Below are 15,274 nucleotides of genomic sequence, written 5' to 3' on the forward strand. Positions count from 1 at the left end.
GAAGAGTCCGACTAGAAAGGAATAAATTAAAAAAGGTTAATTAGCTAAAAAATTTGGAAAAAAGTATTTATAGGAAACGAGGGACCATTAATAAGTTTGATCAGATTTGGGCAGTATGGCTAGATGAATCTGGGCTAGCATCCAGGGAGTTTGCTAGATTTAGATTAGGATAGAGTTGATGGAAAAAGTTAAGAGTTTAGCACATTTCACACAAATTAGGATTAGTGGGGTTTCAAATAAGTAATAAAATGCTCAGGACACAAAATAAAGATTGAATGTTTAAGTTCTACTCTTTATCACTATTTGATAGTGTGCAATTTCAAACACTTGCATATTATCAAGGTGTACTTGGATTTTGTGACTGCATGATCGATGTTTTATTAGTGATATGATTTTGATTCGATGAAAAAAAGTTCTAATAAAAAACAAACAACTTAAAAAATGGTCAAACTGGTGACAGATTCCCTTTAATGTGGGGGTTTTACTAATGTCAAGTGCGATTTTTGCCCTTGTAGCAAAACGTTAAAGCAACATTGTAAAATGTTTTTCCTCATTTTGTTCATTACCAGTTTTTGCAATTCTTCATTTGTCTGCTGCATTTGGTTCCTCTCCTCGGAGGTAGTTTGCAGTTGCACAGTGAGGTTAAGTATCTTTTGTTCGGCTTCAGATCTTTCTTTTTCAGACTCGTCCACAGCCAGGTGTTTAGTCTCCATTTCTTTGTGCAGATCTTCCAGATCTAATATCAGTTTCTGCTTTGACAGCTCAATAGTCTCTCGCTCACTACTGGCTTCCTTCAAAAGCAAAACAGTTTTTTGCAATTGGTTCTCGACTGAAGACGACTGGTAGAGAAGAGGGGGAAGGGGAAAGGACTTACAAATGATGTTGTATATGGACATGTGGAATATGGACATAAAATGTAACATTGATTCAAACCCAATACCTTTTGTTCTAAAGATGCGATTTTACATGTCAGCTCTTCTACCGTCTGTACCTGCTGCTGGAGAGCGTCTTGTGCTTTTCTAAGATCATCCTGATTTTCTGTAGCCTGTAATCAAGAAGCGAGAAGATTCAGAAACTGCTCACAAATTGCGCAAGAAAAAACTTTAAAAAAGTCTGAGAAGATCTATTAATGTGGCAGTATAATTTTATATTCGTCTATAATAGAGATTTTTTTTTATCTATTAACCTCTTCACGACCATGGACGGATATATCAGTCATGGAGAGAGAGTGTCCAGTTAAGCCCCGCCCCCTGCCGCGGGCAGGCGGCGGTCGGCACACATCAGCTGTTTTCAACAGCTGACATGTGTGCCTGCATGTTGCGAGTGGAATCACTTCCACTCGCAACATTTAACCCCTTAAATCTCGCTGCCAAAGTCTGGCAGCGAGATCTATATGCGCACGGCCATGATTTTTACTTACCGCCGCCCCCACTGGAAGTCACGTGCGTGATCACGTGACTTTCGGTGGTTGCCATCGTAGCACAGGTTCATGTGATGACGACTGCAGCTATGAAGTCTTACTTTCGTTTTCCCTCGGCTGGGAGCAGAGAAACAGGAAGTGACTGAATCTGCTGTTTACAGCTGTATAGCTGTGATCTGCATATAGGTAAGAGCGATCGGATTGCTGATCGCTATAGCCCCCTAGGGGGACTAGTAAAAAAAAAAAATAAAAAAAAAAAATTATATTATATTATATATATAAAAATTTAAAAAAAAGAAGGGAATTTTGTTTACTTACCGTAAATTCCTTTTCTTCTAGCTCCTATTGGGAGACCCAGACAATTGGGTGTATAGCTTCTGCCTCCGGAGGCCACACAAAGTATTACACTTTAAAAAGTGTAACCCCTCCCCTCTGCCTATACACCCTCCCGTGCATCACGGGCTCCTCAGTTTTGGTGCAAAAGCAGGAAGGAGGAAACTTATAAATTGGTCTAAGGTAAATTCAATCCGAAGGATGTTCGGAGAACTGAAAACCATGAACCAAAAGAACAATTCAACATGAACAACATGTGTACACAAAAGAACAATCAGCCCGAAGGGAACAGGGGCGGGTGCTGGGTCTCCCAATAGGAGCTAGAAGAAAAGGAATTTACGGTAAGTAAACAAAATTCCCTTCTTTGTCGCTTCATTGGGAGACCCAGACAATTGGGACGTCCAAGAGCAGTCCCTGGGTGGGTAAAAGAATACCTCAATAAAAAGAGCCGAAAAAACGGCCCCCTCTTACAGGTGGGCAACCGCCGCCTGAAGGACTCGCCTACCTAGACTGGCGTCTGCGGAAGCATAGGTATGCACTTGATAGTGCTTCGTGAAAGTGTGCAGACTAGACCACGTAGCTGCCTGACACACCTGCTGAGCCGTAGCCCGGTGCCGCAATGCCCAGGACGCACCCACGGCTCTGGTAGAATGGGCTTTCAGCCCTGAAGGAAGCGGAAGCCCAGAAGAACGGTAGGCTTCGAGAATCGGTTCCTTGATCCACCGAGCCAAGGTTGACTTGGAAGCCTGCGAACCCTTACGCTGGCCAGCGACAAAGAGCGCATCTGAACAACGCAGGGGCGCCGTGCGAGACACGTAGAGTCGGAGTGCTCTCACCAGATCCAAAGAGTGCAAATCCTTTTCACATTGGTGAATTGGATTAGGGCAAAATGAAGGCAAGGAGATATCCTGATTGAGATGAAAAGGAGATACTACCTTAGGGAGAAAATCCGGGACCGGACGCAGAACCACCTTATCCTGGTGAAACACCAGGAAGGTGGCTTTGCATGACAGCGCTGCAAGCTCAGACACTCTCCGGAGTGATGTAACTGCCACTAGAAAGGCCACCTTCTGCGAAAGACGTGATAAAGAGACATCCCGCAGCGGCTCGAAAGGTGGTTTCTGAAGAGCCGTTAGCACCCTGTTAAGATCCCAGGGTTCCAGCGGATGCTTGTAAGGTGGGACTATGTGGCAAACTCCCTGCAGGAACGTGCGGACCTGCGGAAGCCTGGCTAGGCACTTTTGAAAAAATACGGAGAGCGCCGATACTTGGCCCTTGAGAGAGCCGAGTGACAAACCCTTGTCCATTCCGGATTTAAGGAATGAAAGAAAAGTGGGTAAGGCAAACGGCCATGGAGGAAAACCGTTATCAGAGCACCAGGATAAGAAGATTTGCCAAGACCTGTAATAGATATTGGCGGACGTTGGCTTCCTGGCTTGTCTCCTGGTGGCAATGACATCCTGAGATAACCCTGAAGACGCTAGGAGCCAGGACTCAATGGCCACACAGTCAGGTTGAGAGCCACGGAATTCAGATGGAAAAACGGGCCTTGTGACAGCAAGTCTGGGCGGTCTGGAAGCGCCCACGGTTGACCCACCGTGAGGTGCCACAGATCCGGGTACCACGACCGCCTCGGCCAGTCTGGAGCGACGAGAATGGCGCGACGGCAGTCGGACCTGATCTTGCGTAACACTCTGGGCAGCATCGCCAGAGGATGAAACACATAAGGCAGTCGAAACTGCGACCAATCTTGAACTAACGCGTCCGCCGCCAGAGCTCTGTGATCCTGAGACCGTGCCATGAATGCCGGGACTTTGTTGTTGTGCCGTGACGCCATGAGATCGACGTCCGGCGTTTCCCAGCGGCGACAGATCTCTCGAAACACGTCTGGGTGAAGAGACCATTCCCCCGCATCCATGCCCTGACGACTGAGATAATCTGCTTCCCAGTTTTCTACGCCCGGGATGTGAACTGCGGAGATGGTGGAGGCTGTGGCTTCCACCCACTGCAGAATCCGCCGGACTTCCTGGAAGGCATGACGACCGAGTGCCGCCTTGGTGGTTGATGTATGCGACGGCAGTGGCGTTGTCCGACTGGATACGGATCTGCCTGCCCTCCAGCCACCGATGAAAAGCCAATAGGGCTAGATATACTGCCCTTATCTCCAGAATATTGATCTGAAGGGATGACTATCGGAGTCCAGGTTCCTTGAGCCCTGTGGTGGAGAAAAACCGCTCCCCAACCTGACAGGCTCGCGTCCGTGGTGACCACAGCCCAGGTTGGGGATAGGAAGGATTTTCCCTGCGATAGAGAATTGGGAAGGAGCCACCACTGAAGTGACGTCTTGGCTGCAAGGGAAAGACGTTCCTGTCGAGGGAAGCCGACCTCCTGTCCCATTTGCGGAGAATGTCCCATTGGAGGGGCCGCAGATTGAATTGCGCGAACGGCACTGCCTCCATCGCTGCCACCATCTTCCCCAGGAAGTGCATGAGGCGCCTTAAGGGGTGTGACTGACCCCGAAGAAGTGATTGCACCCCTGCCTGCAGAGAAAGCTGTTTGTCCCGCGGTAGCTTGACTACCGCTGACTGTGTATGAAACTCCATCCCGAGGTAAGTCAGTGATTGGGTCGGTGTCAACTTGGATTTCGGGAAGTTGATCATCCACCCGAACTGCTGGAGAGTCGCCAGAGCGACGGTAAGGCTGTGTTGACACGCCACCAGAGACGGGGCCCTGACTAGGAGATCGTCTAAGTAGGGAATCACCGAGTGGCCCTGAGAGTGTAGGACCGCCACAACGGATGCCATGACTTTGGTGAAAACCCGTGGGGCTGTCGCCAAGCCGAAAGGCAATGCCACGAACTCAAGGTGTTCGTCCCCGATGGCGAAACGCAAGAAGCGTTGATGTTCGGGTGCGATCGGCACGTGGAGATAAGCATCCTTGATGTCGATCGATGCTAGGAAGTCTCCTTGTGACATCGAGGCGATGACCGAGCGGAGAGATTCCATCCGAAACCGTCTGGTTCTCACATGTCTGTTGAGTAGCTTGAGGTCCAGAACGGGACGGAATGATCCGTCCTTTTTTGGCACCACGAACAAGTTGGAGTAAAAGCCGCGACCACGTTCCTGAAGGGGAACGGGAATCGCAACTCCTTCTGTCTTCAGAGCGTCCACTGCCTGAAAAAGTGCGTCGGCCTGAGCGGGGGGCGGAGAGGTTCTGAAGAAACGAGCTGAACTCTATCCTGTAACCGTGAGACAGAATGTCTCTCACCCATCGGTCTTGAACATGTGGCCACCAGGCGTCGCCAAAGTGGGAGAGCCTGCCACCGACCGAGGATGCGGCTAGGGGATGCCGAGAGTCATGAGGAGGCCGCCTTGGAGGCAGTGCCTCCTGCGGCCTTTTGGGGGCGTGACTTGGACCGCCACGCATAGGAGTTCCTCTGGCCTTTCTCCGGCCTGCTGGACGAAGAGGATTGGGGCTTGGCGGAGGGACGAAAGGACCGAAACCTCGATTGTATTTTCCGTTGCTGAGGTCTCTTAGGTTTGGACTGGGGTAAGGAGGAGTCCTTTCCCTTGTATTCCTTAATAATCTCATCCAATCGTTCGCCAAACAAGCGGTCGCCAGAAAACGGCAAACCGGTTAAGAACCTCTTGGAGGCCAAGTCTGCCTTCCATTCGCGCAGCCACATGGCCCTGCGCAGAGGGGAAGGGGTAACGCGTGTCAGTGAGGCGCTTAGTAAAGCGCTTGTCCGGAACCGCTCTGGGCTTCTGGACAGCATCTCTAAAGTTAGTGCGTTTTTCGATCACTCTAAGTGTACGTTTGGGGAACCGAAACTGGTGTTTCTCCTGCTGAGACGCCGACTCCTCTACAGTAGGAGGCGGGGGAGAGAGATCCAACACCTGGTTGATGGACGAGATAAGATCATTCACTAAAGCGTCCCCTTCAGGTGTATCAAGGTTAAGGGCGACGTCAGGGTCAGAGCCCTGAGCTGCGACTTCCGCCTCGTCCTCCAGAGAGTCCTCAAGCTGGGAACCTGAGCAGCGTGAAGAAGTCGGTGAAGATTCCCAGCGAGCCCGCTTAGCCTGTCTAGGACTGTGGTCCGGGCAGGAGTCCTCCACGTGAGACCTAGGGCCCCACCTGGGAGCGCGCTGCGGTACGGACCGAGAGGGACCTGGAGGCGACGCTCCAACAGGGGCCGGGGCCTGTGTAAGGACCGGTCTGGACTGCAAAGCTTCTAGCAGCTTGGCAGACCATTTGTCCATAGACTGAGCCATGGATTGTGAAAGTGACTCAGAGAGTTTCTCAGCAAAAGAGGCGAACTCTGTCCCTGCCGCCTGGACAGGGGGAGCAGGGGGGTCTACATGAGCCGAGGGGCCCACTAGTGACCGAGGCTCCGGCTGAGCAAGCGAAACAGGGGTTGAGCATTGCTCACAGTGAGGGTAGGTGGAACCCGCAGGTAACATAGCCCCACAAGAGGTACAGGCCGCAAAAAAACCCTGTGCCTTAACAGCTTTGCTCCTTGTGGATGACATGCTGTTGTCTCCTAGGAGAATGATCACTAAGGGTATATGGGGAAAAAAAAGGGGTATACAGCCCGACCGAACAGATGAATATAATATATAATAAATATATAATATATAATAAATATATAATAAATATATAATATATAATAAAATATAATATAAATATATATCTATCTATTCCGGCACCCTAGGGGGACCAGCACCGGGTGACCGGTGTGGCTAACCGACCGATAACCAGCGGAGTGTGTGTCCTCCAGATTCCCTGCCTTGGATCCCCCGGAGCTGCAGAGCTCTTCACTGAGAATCCTCCACCGGCAGAATGCCAAAGAAGGGAATTTTGTTACTTACCGTAAATTCCTTTTCTTCTAGCTCCTATTGGGAGACCCAGACGATTGGGTGTATAGCTACTGCCTCCGGAGGCCACACAAAGCACTACACTAAAAAGTGTAAGGCCCCTCCCCTTCTGGCTATACACCCCCAGTGGGATCACTGGCTCACCAGTTTTAGTGCAAAAGCAAGAAGGAGGAAAGCCAATAACTGGTTTAAACAAATTCACTCCGAGTAATATCGGAGAACTGAAAAACCGTTCAACATGAACAACATGTGTAACCGAAACAACCCAAAAATCCCGAAGGACAACAGGGCGGGTGCTGGGTCTCCCAATAGGAGCTAGAAGAAAAGGAATTTACGGTAAGTAACAAAATTCCCTTCTTCGTCGCTCCATTGGGAGACCCAGACGATTGGGACGTCCAAAAGCTGTCCCTGGGTGGGTAAAGAAATACCTCATGTTAGAGCTGCGAAGACAGCCCTCCCCTACGGGGAGGCAACTGCCGCCTGCAGGACTCTTCTACCTAGGCTGGCGTCCGCCGAAGCATAGGTATGCACCTGATAATGTTTGGTGAAAGTGTGCAGACTCGACCAGGTAGCTGCCTGGCACACCTGTTGAGCCGTAGCCTGGTGTCGTAATGCCCAGGACGCACCCACGGCTCTGGTTGAATGGGCCTTCAGCCCTGATGGAACCGGAAGCCCAGCAGAACGGTAGGCTTCAAGAATTGGTTCTTTGATCCATCGAGCCAGGGCGGCCTTAGAAGCCTGCGACCCTTTGCGCTGACCAGCGACAAGGACAAAGAGTGCATCCGAACGGCGCAAGGGCGCCGTGCGGGAAATGTAGATTCTGAGTGCTCCCACCAGATCTAACAAATGTAAATCGTTCTCATACCGATGAACTGCATGAGGACAAAACGAAGGCAAAGAGATATCCTGATTAAGATGAAAAGAGGATACCACCTTCGGGAGAAACTCCTGAATGGGGCGCAGCACTACCTTGTCCTGGTGGAAGACCAGGAAGGGAGTCTTGGATGACAGCGCCGCCAGCTCAGACACTCTCCGAAGAGATGTGATCGCTACCAGAAAAGCCACTTTCTGGGATAGTCTAGAAAGTGAAACCTCCCTCAGAGGCTCGAAGGGCGGCTTCTGGAGGGCAACTAGTACCCTGTTCAGATCCCATGGATCTAACGGCCGCTTGTACGGGGGAACGATATGGCAAACCCCCTGTAGGAACGTGCGCACCATAGGAATGCGTGCCAAACGCCTCTGAAAAAAAGACGGATAGCGCCGATACCTGACCTTTAAGGGAGCCGAGCGCCCAACCTTTTTCTAACCCAGATTGCAGGAAGAAAGAAAGGTAGGCAATGCAAATGGCCAGGGAGACACTCCCTGAGCAGAGCACCAGGATAAGAATATCCTCCACGTTCTGTGGTTCTTAGCGGACGTGGGCTTCCTAGCCTGTCTCATGGTGGCAACGACCCCGTGGAATAATCCTGAAGACGCTAGGATCCAGGACTCAAAGGCCACACAGTCAGGTTCAGGGCCGCAGAATTCCGATGGAAAAAACGGCCCTTGGGACAGTAAGTCTGGTCGGTCTGGTAGTGCCCACGGTTGGCCGACCGTGAGCTGCCACAGATCCGGATACCACGCCCTCCTCGGCCAGTCTGGGGCGACGAGTATGGCGCGGCTGCAATCGGATCTGATCTTGCGTAGCACTCTGGGCAAGAGTGCCAGAGGTGGAAACACATAAGGGAGCCGGAACTGCGACCAATCTTGCATTAGGGCGTCTGCCGCCAGCGCTCTTTGATCGCGAGACCGTGCCATGAAGGTTGGGACCTTGTTGTTGTGCCGGGACGCCATTAGGTCGACGTCCGGCCTTCCCCAGCGGCGACAGATTTCCTGAAACCCGTCCGGGTGAAGGGACCATTCCCCTGCGTCCATGCCCTGGCGACTGAGGAAGTCTGCCTCCCAGTTTTTTACGCCGGGGATGTGAACTGCGGATATGGTGGAGGCCGTGGCTTCCACCCACATCAGAATCCGCCGGACTTCCTGGAAGGCTTGCCGACTGCGTGTCCCTCCTAGGTGATTGATGTATGCCACCGCTGTGGAGTTGTCCGACTGAATTCGGATCTGCTTGCATTCCAGCCACTGCTGGAAGGCTTGTAGGGCAAGATACACTGCTCTGATTACCAGAACATTGATCTGAAGGGTGGACACCTGCTGAGTCCACGTACCCCGAGCCCTGTGGTGGAGAAAAAACCGCTCCCCACCCTGACAGACTCGCGTCTGTCGTGACCACCGCCCAAGACGGTGGTAGGAAGGATCTTCCCTGTGATAATGAGGTGGGAAGAAGCCACCATTGCAGAGAGTCCTTGCCGTCTGTGAAAGGAATACTTTCCTGTTCAGGGATGTTGACTTCCCGTCCCATTGGCGGAGAATGTCCCATGGAAGTGGACGCAGATGAAACTGCGCAAACGGAACCGCCTCCATTGCCGCCACCATCTTCCCGAGGAAGTGCATGAGAAGGTGATGATCCACCCGAACGTCTGGAGAGTCTCCAGCGCAACATTCAGGCTGAGTTGGCATGCCTCTTGAGAGGGTGCCTTGACAAGTAGATCGTCCAAGTAAGGGATCACAGAGTGTCCCTGTGAGTGCAAGACTGCTACCACTGCCGTCATGACCTTGGCGAACACCCGTGGGGCTGTCGCCAGCCCGCATGGCAGAGCTACGAACTGAAGATGGTCGTTTCCTATCACGAAACGTAGAAAAACAGTGGTGCTCTGTAGCAATCGGCACGTGGAGATAAGCATCTTTGATGTCTATTGATGCTAGGAAATTTCCTTGAGACATTGAGGCAATGACGGAGCGGAGGGTATCATCCGGAACCGCCTGGCCTCCACGTGCTTGTTGAGCAGTTTTAGGTCCAGAACGGAACGGAAAGAGCCATCCTTTTTTGGCACCACAACCAGATTGGAGGAAAACCGTGTCTTGTTCCTGAAGAGGAACCGGGATTACCACTCCTTCTGCCTGCAGAAGAGCATCTGCTCGGTGGGGAGGTGGGGACGTTCTGAAGAATCGAGTCGGAGGACGAGACCAGAACTCTGTCCCTCACCCACCGTTCTGTGACCTGTGGCAGCTAAATGTCGCCAAAGGCGAGCGAGTCTGCCATCAACCGCGGATGCGGAGAGATGAGAGAGCTGAGAGTCATGAGGAGACCGCCTTGGTAGCGGTTCCTCCGGCTGCCTTCCTTGGGCGTGATTGAGCCCGGCCGGAAGCTGAGCCCCTCTGAGGCTTTCCAGCCCTTTTGGACGAGGACAATTGGGACCTGCCCGAGCCTGGGAAGGACCGAAACCTCGACTGTCCTTCCAGAACAGCATTAATAGGGTAAGTCGCAATGCAGACATTGCGAGGTTAAGGACACCACCTGCGGCACAGATGTACATGTGCTCAAGACCAGCTGCGCAAGAACAGCTGAAAAGCTTAGGGTGCCCATACGGCTGTGAATGCCGGAGCAACCGACACGCCGATAGCCTCATAGACAGATTTCAACCAGAGTCCATCTGTCTGTCAATGGCATCTGTAAGTGAAGTCCCATCTCCACTGCAACTATGGCTCTAGCCGCAAGCCTGGAGATTGGAGAATCCACCTTTGGACCCTGGGTCCAACGCTTGACCACGTCAGGGGGAAAATGATAACGTGTATCCTTAATACGTTTGGAGAAAACGCTTATCTGGGAAGCGTGGTGTTCCTGGACTGCTTCTCTGAAGTCAGCGTGGCCAGAACAATACTCAATATACGTTTGAGCTACTGAAATGGGACTTCTCCTGCTATGAAGCTGACTCCCCCGCTGGGGGAGCTGAGGGAGAAAAGATCCAACATTCCATTGATGGACGCTATAGGATCATTCCTTATGGCGTCACCATCCGGTGTATCCGGAGTGAGAGCGGTGTCAGGATCAAAGTCCTGATGAGCTACGTCTGCCTCATCATACAGAGAGCCTCCTGGGACCCCCCCCGGAGCACCGATTTTATTCCAAATGAGGGTGGCCAGGGAGCAATGATCCAGATTGCCCATGGCCTGTCCGGACTGCAAGTCTCTATCCCATTGCAACTCCGTCCCTGTCCTTGGACAGGGTTGAGAGGTGGTTCTTTTTGCCACGTCAAGTAGAGACCCCGGCTGACCAAGTGCTACAGGGGAGCATTGCACACAATGGAGTTCAGTGCCGTGGAACAGTATCACATGCAGTAAAAACAGCATCGAAAGCCTGTGTTGCTTATATGCTGCTGCCGACTTATAGAGCCAAGAATGGCGACCGTACAGTGCAATGTATATCATACAAGCATAAAGTACAAATGAACACCGCAGCACATGCAATACAAGCAGCATAGAAAGCCTGCTTTTCTGCTGCTGTAGACTAGCCATCTAGGGGAATATAGCCCAGAATAGCGACCATACAGTGCAATGTATAGCATACAAGCATAAGTACAAATGAACACTGCAACACCTGCAATACAAGCAGCATAGAAAAAAACCTGTGCCTCAGCACCCTTGCTTTTCTGCTGCTGTAGTCTAGCCATTCTATGGCGAATATAGCCAAGACTAGCGACCGTACAGTGCAGTGTATAGCATACAAGCATAAATACACATGAACACTTCAGTACGTGAAATACCCGCAGCCTAGAAAGCCTGTGCCTTAGCACCCATGCTTTCCTGCTGCTGATGTGTCGCCATCTAAGAGGGCATATAGCCAAAAATAGCGACCTATGCAGTGTAAGCACAAAATACAAATGGACAAAACTGCGGTATTTAGTGTCAGCACTTCAGGTGCCGCTTACCGCCCGCCTATAAGCGGGTGTGTGGTCGCCCTAGTCCTGTGCCTGGTTGCCCAGAGTCCGAGTGTCGCCATCTAAGATCAGCGCGGACTGCAGGAATGGCTGCCGGCGTCCTTCTCCAGCTCGTGTGAGTAGGGGCGGGCCGTGGGCGTGCCCCAAGTCAGAGCGGGAAACCGGCGTCCCACAGTGTCCAGTGAGAGGGCTGGAGCATGTAAATAAGGCTCCAGCCCTCGGCGCTGCTGATTGACAGGGTGGGGGCGGGAACGAAGCGGAGCTAGGCCGCAAAAGCCGGGGACTGGATTTATAAGCGCCGCCGCCGTAAAAGCGCGGTCGGCGCTAAGTCCCCGGCGCACTACAAGTCCCAGCCGCGCCGCCGCTCCCGGAGCGTCCGGCGCGGTAGTTCCCAATAAATAAAGTCACTCAGCTAGGCTGCAGTGACTGTAACCCTTTACTGTCCCCGGCGCACTAGCACACCCAGCAAGTCTGGAGTGTGCTGTGCCTGTGTGTACGGGGACACAGAGTACCTGAATGGTGCAGGGCCATGTCCCTGAACGGCACTCCCGCTCCACATCCAGCAGGTTCAATGGGTCTGTGGATGGAGCCCGGCCTCAGGGCTTTGGGGCCGGTAAGATCCCACTTCCTCAGAGCCCCTCAGGGGGATGGGGAAGGAAAACAGCATGTGGGCTCCAGCCTCCGTACCAGCAATAGGTACCTCAACCTTACAAACCACCAGTGGGGTGAGAAGGGAGCATGCTGGGGGCCCCATATGGGCCCTCTTTTCTTCCATCCGATATAGTCAGCAGCTACTGCTGACTAAACAGTGGAGCTATGCGTGGATGTCTGACCTCCTTCGCACAAAGCCGAAAACTGGTGAGCCAGTGATCCCACTGGGGGTGTATAGCCAGAAGGGGAGGGGCCTTACACTTTTTAGTGTAGTGCTTTGTGTGGCCTCCGGAGGCAGTAGCTATACACCCAATCGTCTGGGTCTCCCAATGGAGCGACGAAGAAAAATGGCTGCCGGAGCTCTCAGGGGAGGAGTGGAGCCGTGGGCGGCGCCAGGAAAGTGCGGGAATCTGAGGTCCCCACAGTGATCAGTGAGGGGGAGGAAACATGCAGGATGCTCCAGCCCTCACATCCGACGTCAGGTCGGCAGTCCCGCCCTTACCCCTGACAGGCAGGCCCGGGGGCGGGATTTTTGCGACTATGCCGCGATGAAGCCGGGGACTAAATTTGAGACCGTGCCCGACAAGCAGGCACGGTCGGCGCGGAAGTCCGCCGGCCTTCTCAATTCAGCAGCTGCCGCAGCGTCCGGGAAGAAGGTGCGCTCCCTGTACAGTCCCCAATGGGGACACAGAGTACCTTGGAGTTGCAGGGCCCGGTCCCTGAGGTTGAATAGACTCCGGTCCGGCAGATTCCCACAGGGGCTGCGGAGGGAGCACGGTCCCAGTAAATGGATGACCGCTCAGGATCCCACTTCTCCCAGAGCCGTTAAGGGATGGTGAAGGAGACGGCATGAGGCTCCGGCCTTTGTACCCGCAATGGGTACCTCAACCTTAACAGCACCGCCGACGTAGTGCGGTGAGAAGGGAACATGCCGGGGGCCCCGTGGGGGCCCTCTTTTCTTCCAACCGACATAACTAATATGAGAATGCATGAGTGGATGTGTGCCTCCTTCCACACAAAGCATAAAACTGAGGAGCCCGTGATCCACGAAAGGATGTATAGGCAGAGGGGAGGGGTTACACTTTTTAAAGTGTAATACTTTGTGTGGCCTCCGGAGGCAGAAGCTATACACCCAATTGTCTGGGTCTCCCAATGGAGCGACAAAGAAAAAAAAGTTAAAAAATAAAAACCCCAAAGTTTCAAATCACACCCACCTATTGAAAATGAAACGGTTAAAAAATAAATACACATATTTGGTATCACCGCGTTCAGAAATGCCCGATCAAAATATAAAATCAATTGATCTGATTGGTAAACAGCGTAGTGGCAAAAAAAATCCAAACGCCAAAATTACGTTTTTTGGTCTCCGCAAGTTTTACGCAAAATGCAATAACAGGCGATCAAAACGTAGCATCTGCGCAGAAATGGTACCATTAGAAACGACAGCTCGAGACGCAAAAAATAAGCAGTCACTGAGCCATAGATCCCAAAAAATGAGAACTACGGTTTTCGTAAAATGGCGCAAAACGTACGCCACTTTTATTGGACAAGCTTGTGAATTCTTTTTAACCCCTTAGATACAAGTAAACCTATACATGTTTGGTGTCTACAAACTCGCACTGACCTCAGGCATCATACCCACACATCAGTTTTACCATAAAGTGAACACCGTGAATAAAACATCCCAAAAACTATTGTGCCATCACACTTTTTTGCAGTTTTTCCACACTTGGAATTATTTGGCTGTTTTCCAGTACACCATATGGTAAAACTTATGGTTTCATTTAAAAGTACAACTTGTCCCGCAAAAAACAAGCCCTCATATGGCAAAATTTACGGAAAAAAAAAAAAAAAAAGTTACGGCTCTCAGAAGAAAGGAAAAAACAAAAACGGAAAATGCCCCGGGGCTGAAGGGGTTAATGTCACAAGTGAGATTTTTGTCCTTTTAGCAAAAGCGTTAAAATATTGTATAAAGTTTCTCTTCATTTTGTTAATTACCAGTTTCTGCAATTCTTCATTTGTCCGCTGCATTTGGTTCCTCTCCTCGAACGTAGTTTGCAGTTGCACAGTGAGGTCAAGTATCTTGTGTTCGGCTTCAGATCTTTCTTTTTCAGCCTCGTCCACAGCCAGGTGTTTGGTCTCCATTTCTTTGTGCAGATCTTCCAGATCTAACATCACTTTCTGCTTTGACAGCTCAATAATCTCTCGCTCACTACTGGCTTCCTTCAAAAGCAAAACAGTTTCTTGCAATTGGTTCTCGACTGAAGACGACTGGTAATAAAAAGGAGGAAGAAAAAAAGGACTTATAAAGATTCCAGATATCTGTGGAATATGGACAAAATGTAGCATTGATACAAGCAGCGTACCTTTTGTTCTAAAGATGCGATTTTACATGTCAGCTCTTCTACCTTCTGTACCTGCTGCTGGAGAGCGTCTCGTGCCTTTCTAAGATCATCCTGATTTTCTATAGCCTGTAATGAAGAAACAGGAAGATTGAGAAACTGCTCACAAATTCTGTAAGACAACACGCTGTAGTTAAAAGAAACCATGTTAAGATCTTTTGCCTCATTAAAACACTTATTTATAGGAGCTAATGAGGTTACTGAACAATGACCTCTACAGATTTTGTATTCTCATATCTTAGGCTACTTTCACACCAGTTTTTTTGGCATCAGGCACGATCCGGCGTGTGCCTGATGCAACGGATCCGGCGCAGAATATTCAAAAACTGATGCGCCGGATCCTTTTTTTTGACGGATCCGGTATACCTGATCTGTCAAAACTGATCTGGCGCATCCGTTTCGTCCGTTTTTTTCTGCTGGATCAGTGTTGTACAATAAATTGGAGCATGCTCATTTTTAAAAAACACAAAAAAAACAAAAACAAAACTGGGGCGGCCGCCGGATCCGGCATCCATAGGCTTCCATTGTAAATCACGCCGTATCTTTTTTTGTCAGACAAAACAAAAACGTTACAAGAGACGTTCCACTCAGCCGCCGCATTAGCCAATTACGACGGATCCGGCAAAAGCCGGATACAACGCAAAGCCATCAGGCACAATCTGGCGCTAATACAAATCAATGGGAATAAAAACGGATCTGGCGCTGGATCAGTTTTTTTATTTTTTCGGATTGTGCCTGATGGAAAAAACTGATATGTGAAAGTAGCTTTATGCAGGT

General features: G+C 50.8%; 1 protein-coding gene across 12 annotated transcripts in view; it reads right to left on the reverse strand.

Annotated features, from left to right (window-relative positions):
- Positions 1 to 15,274, reverse strand: part of CENPE (centromere protein E) — a 383,839-nt gene that overhangs the window by 62,249 nt on the left and 306,316 nt on the right. For 11 of the 12 annotated variants that reach the window (XM_075350238.1, XM_075350220.1, XM_075350205.1 and 8 more), the window contains 4 exons: positions 14,462 to 14,566; positions 14,094 to 14,366; positions 941 to 1,045; positions 567 to 839 (listed from right to left, as the gene is read on the reverse strand). In XM_075350238.1, coding sequence (XP_075206353.1) covers positions 567 to 839; positions 941 to 1,045; positions 14,094 to 14,366; positions 14,462 to 14,566 — 756 coding nt within the window. The remainder of the gene's footprint in view (positions 1 to 566; positions 840 to 940; positions 1,046 to 14,093; positions 14,367 to 14,461; positions 14,567 to 15,274) is intronic. The other variant, XM_075350229.1, reaches the window with a different exon arrangement.

Source organism: Anomaloglossus baeobatrachus, chromosome 1 (genome assembly GCF_048569485.1).
Source record: "Anomaloglossus baeobatrachus isolate aAnoBae1 chromosome 1, aAnoBae1.hap1, whole genome shotgun sequence".
NCBI lineage: Eukaryota > Metazoa > Chordata > Amphibia > Anura > Aromobatidae > Anomaloglossus > Anomaloglossus baeobatrachus.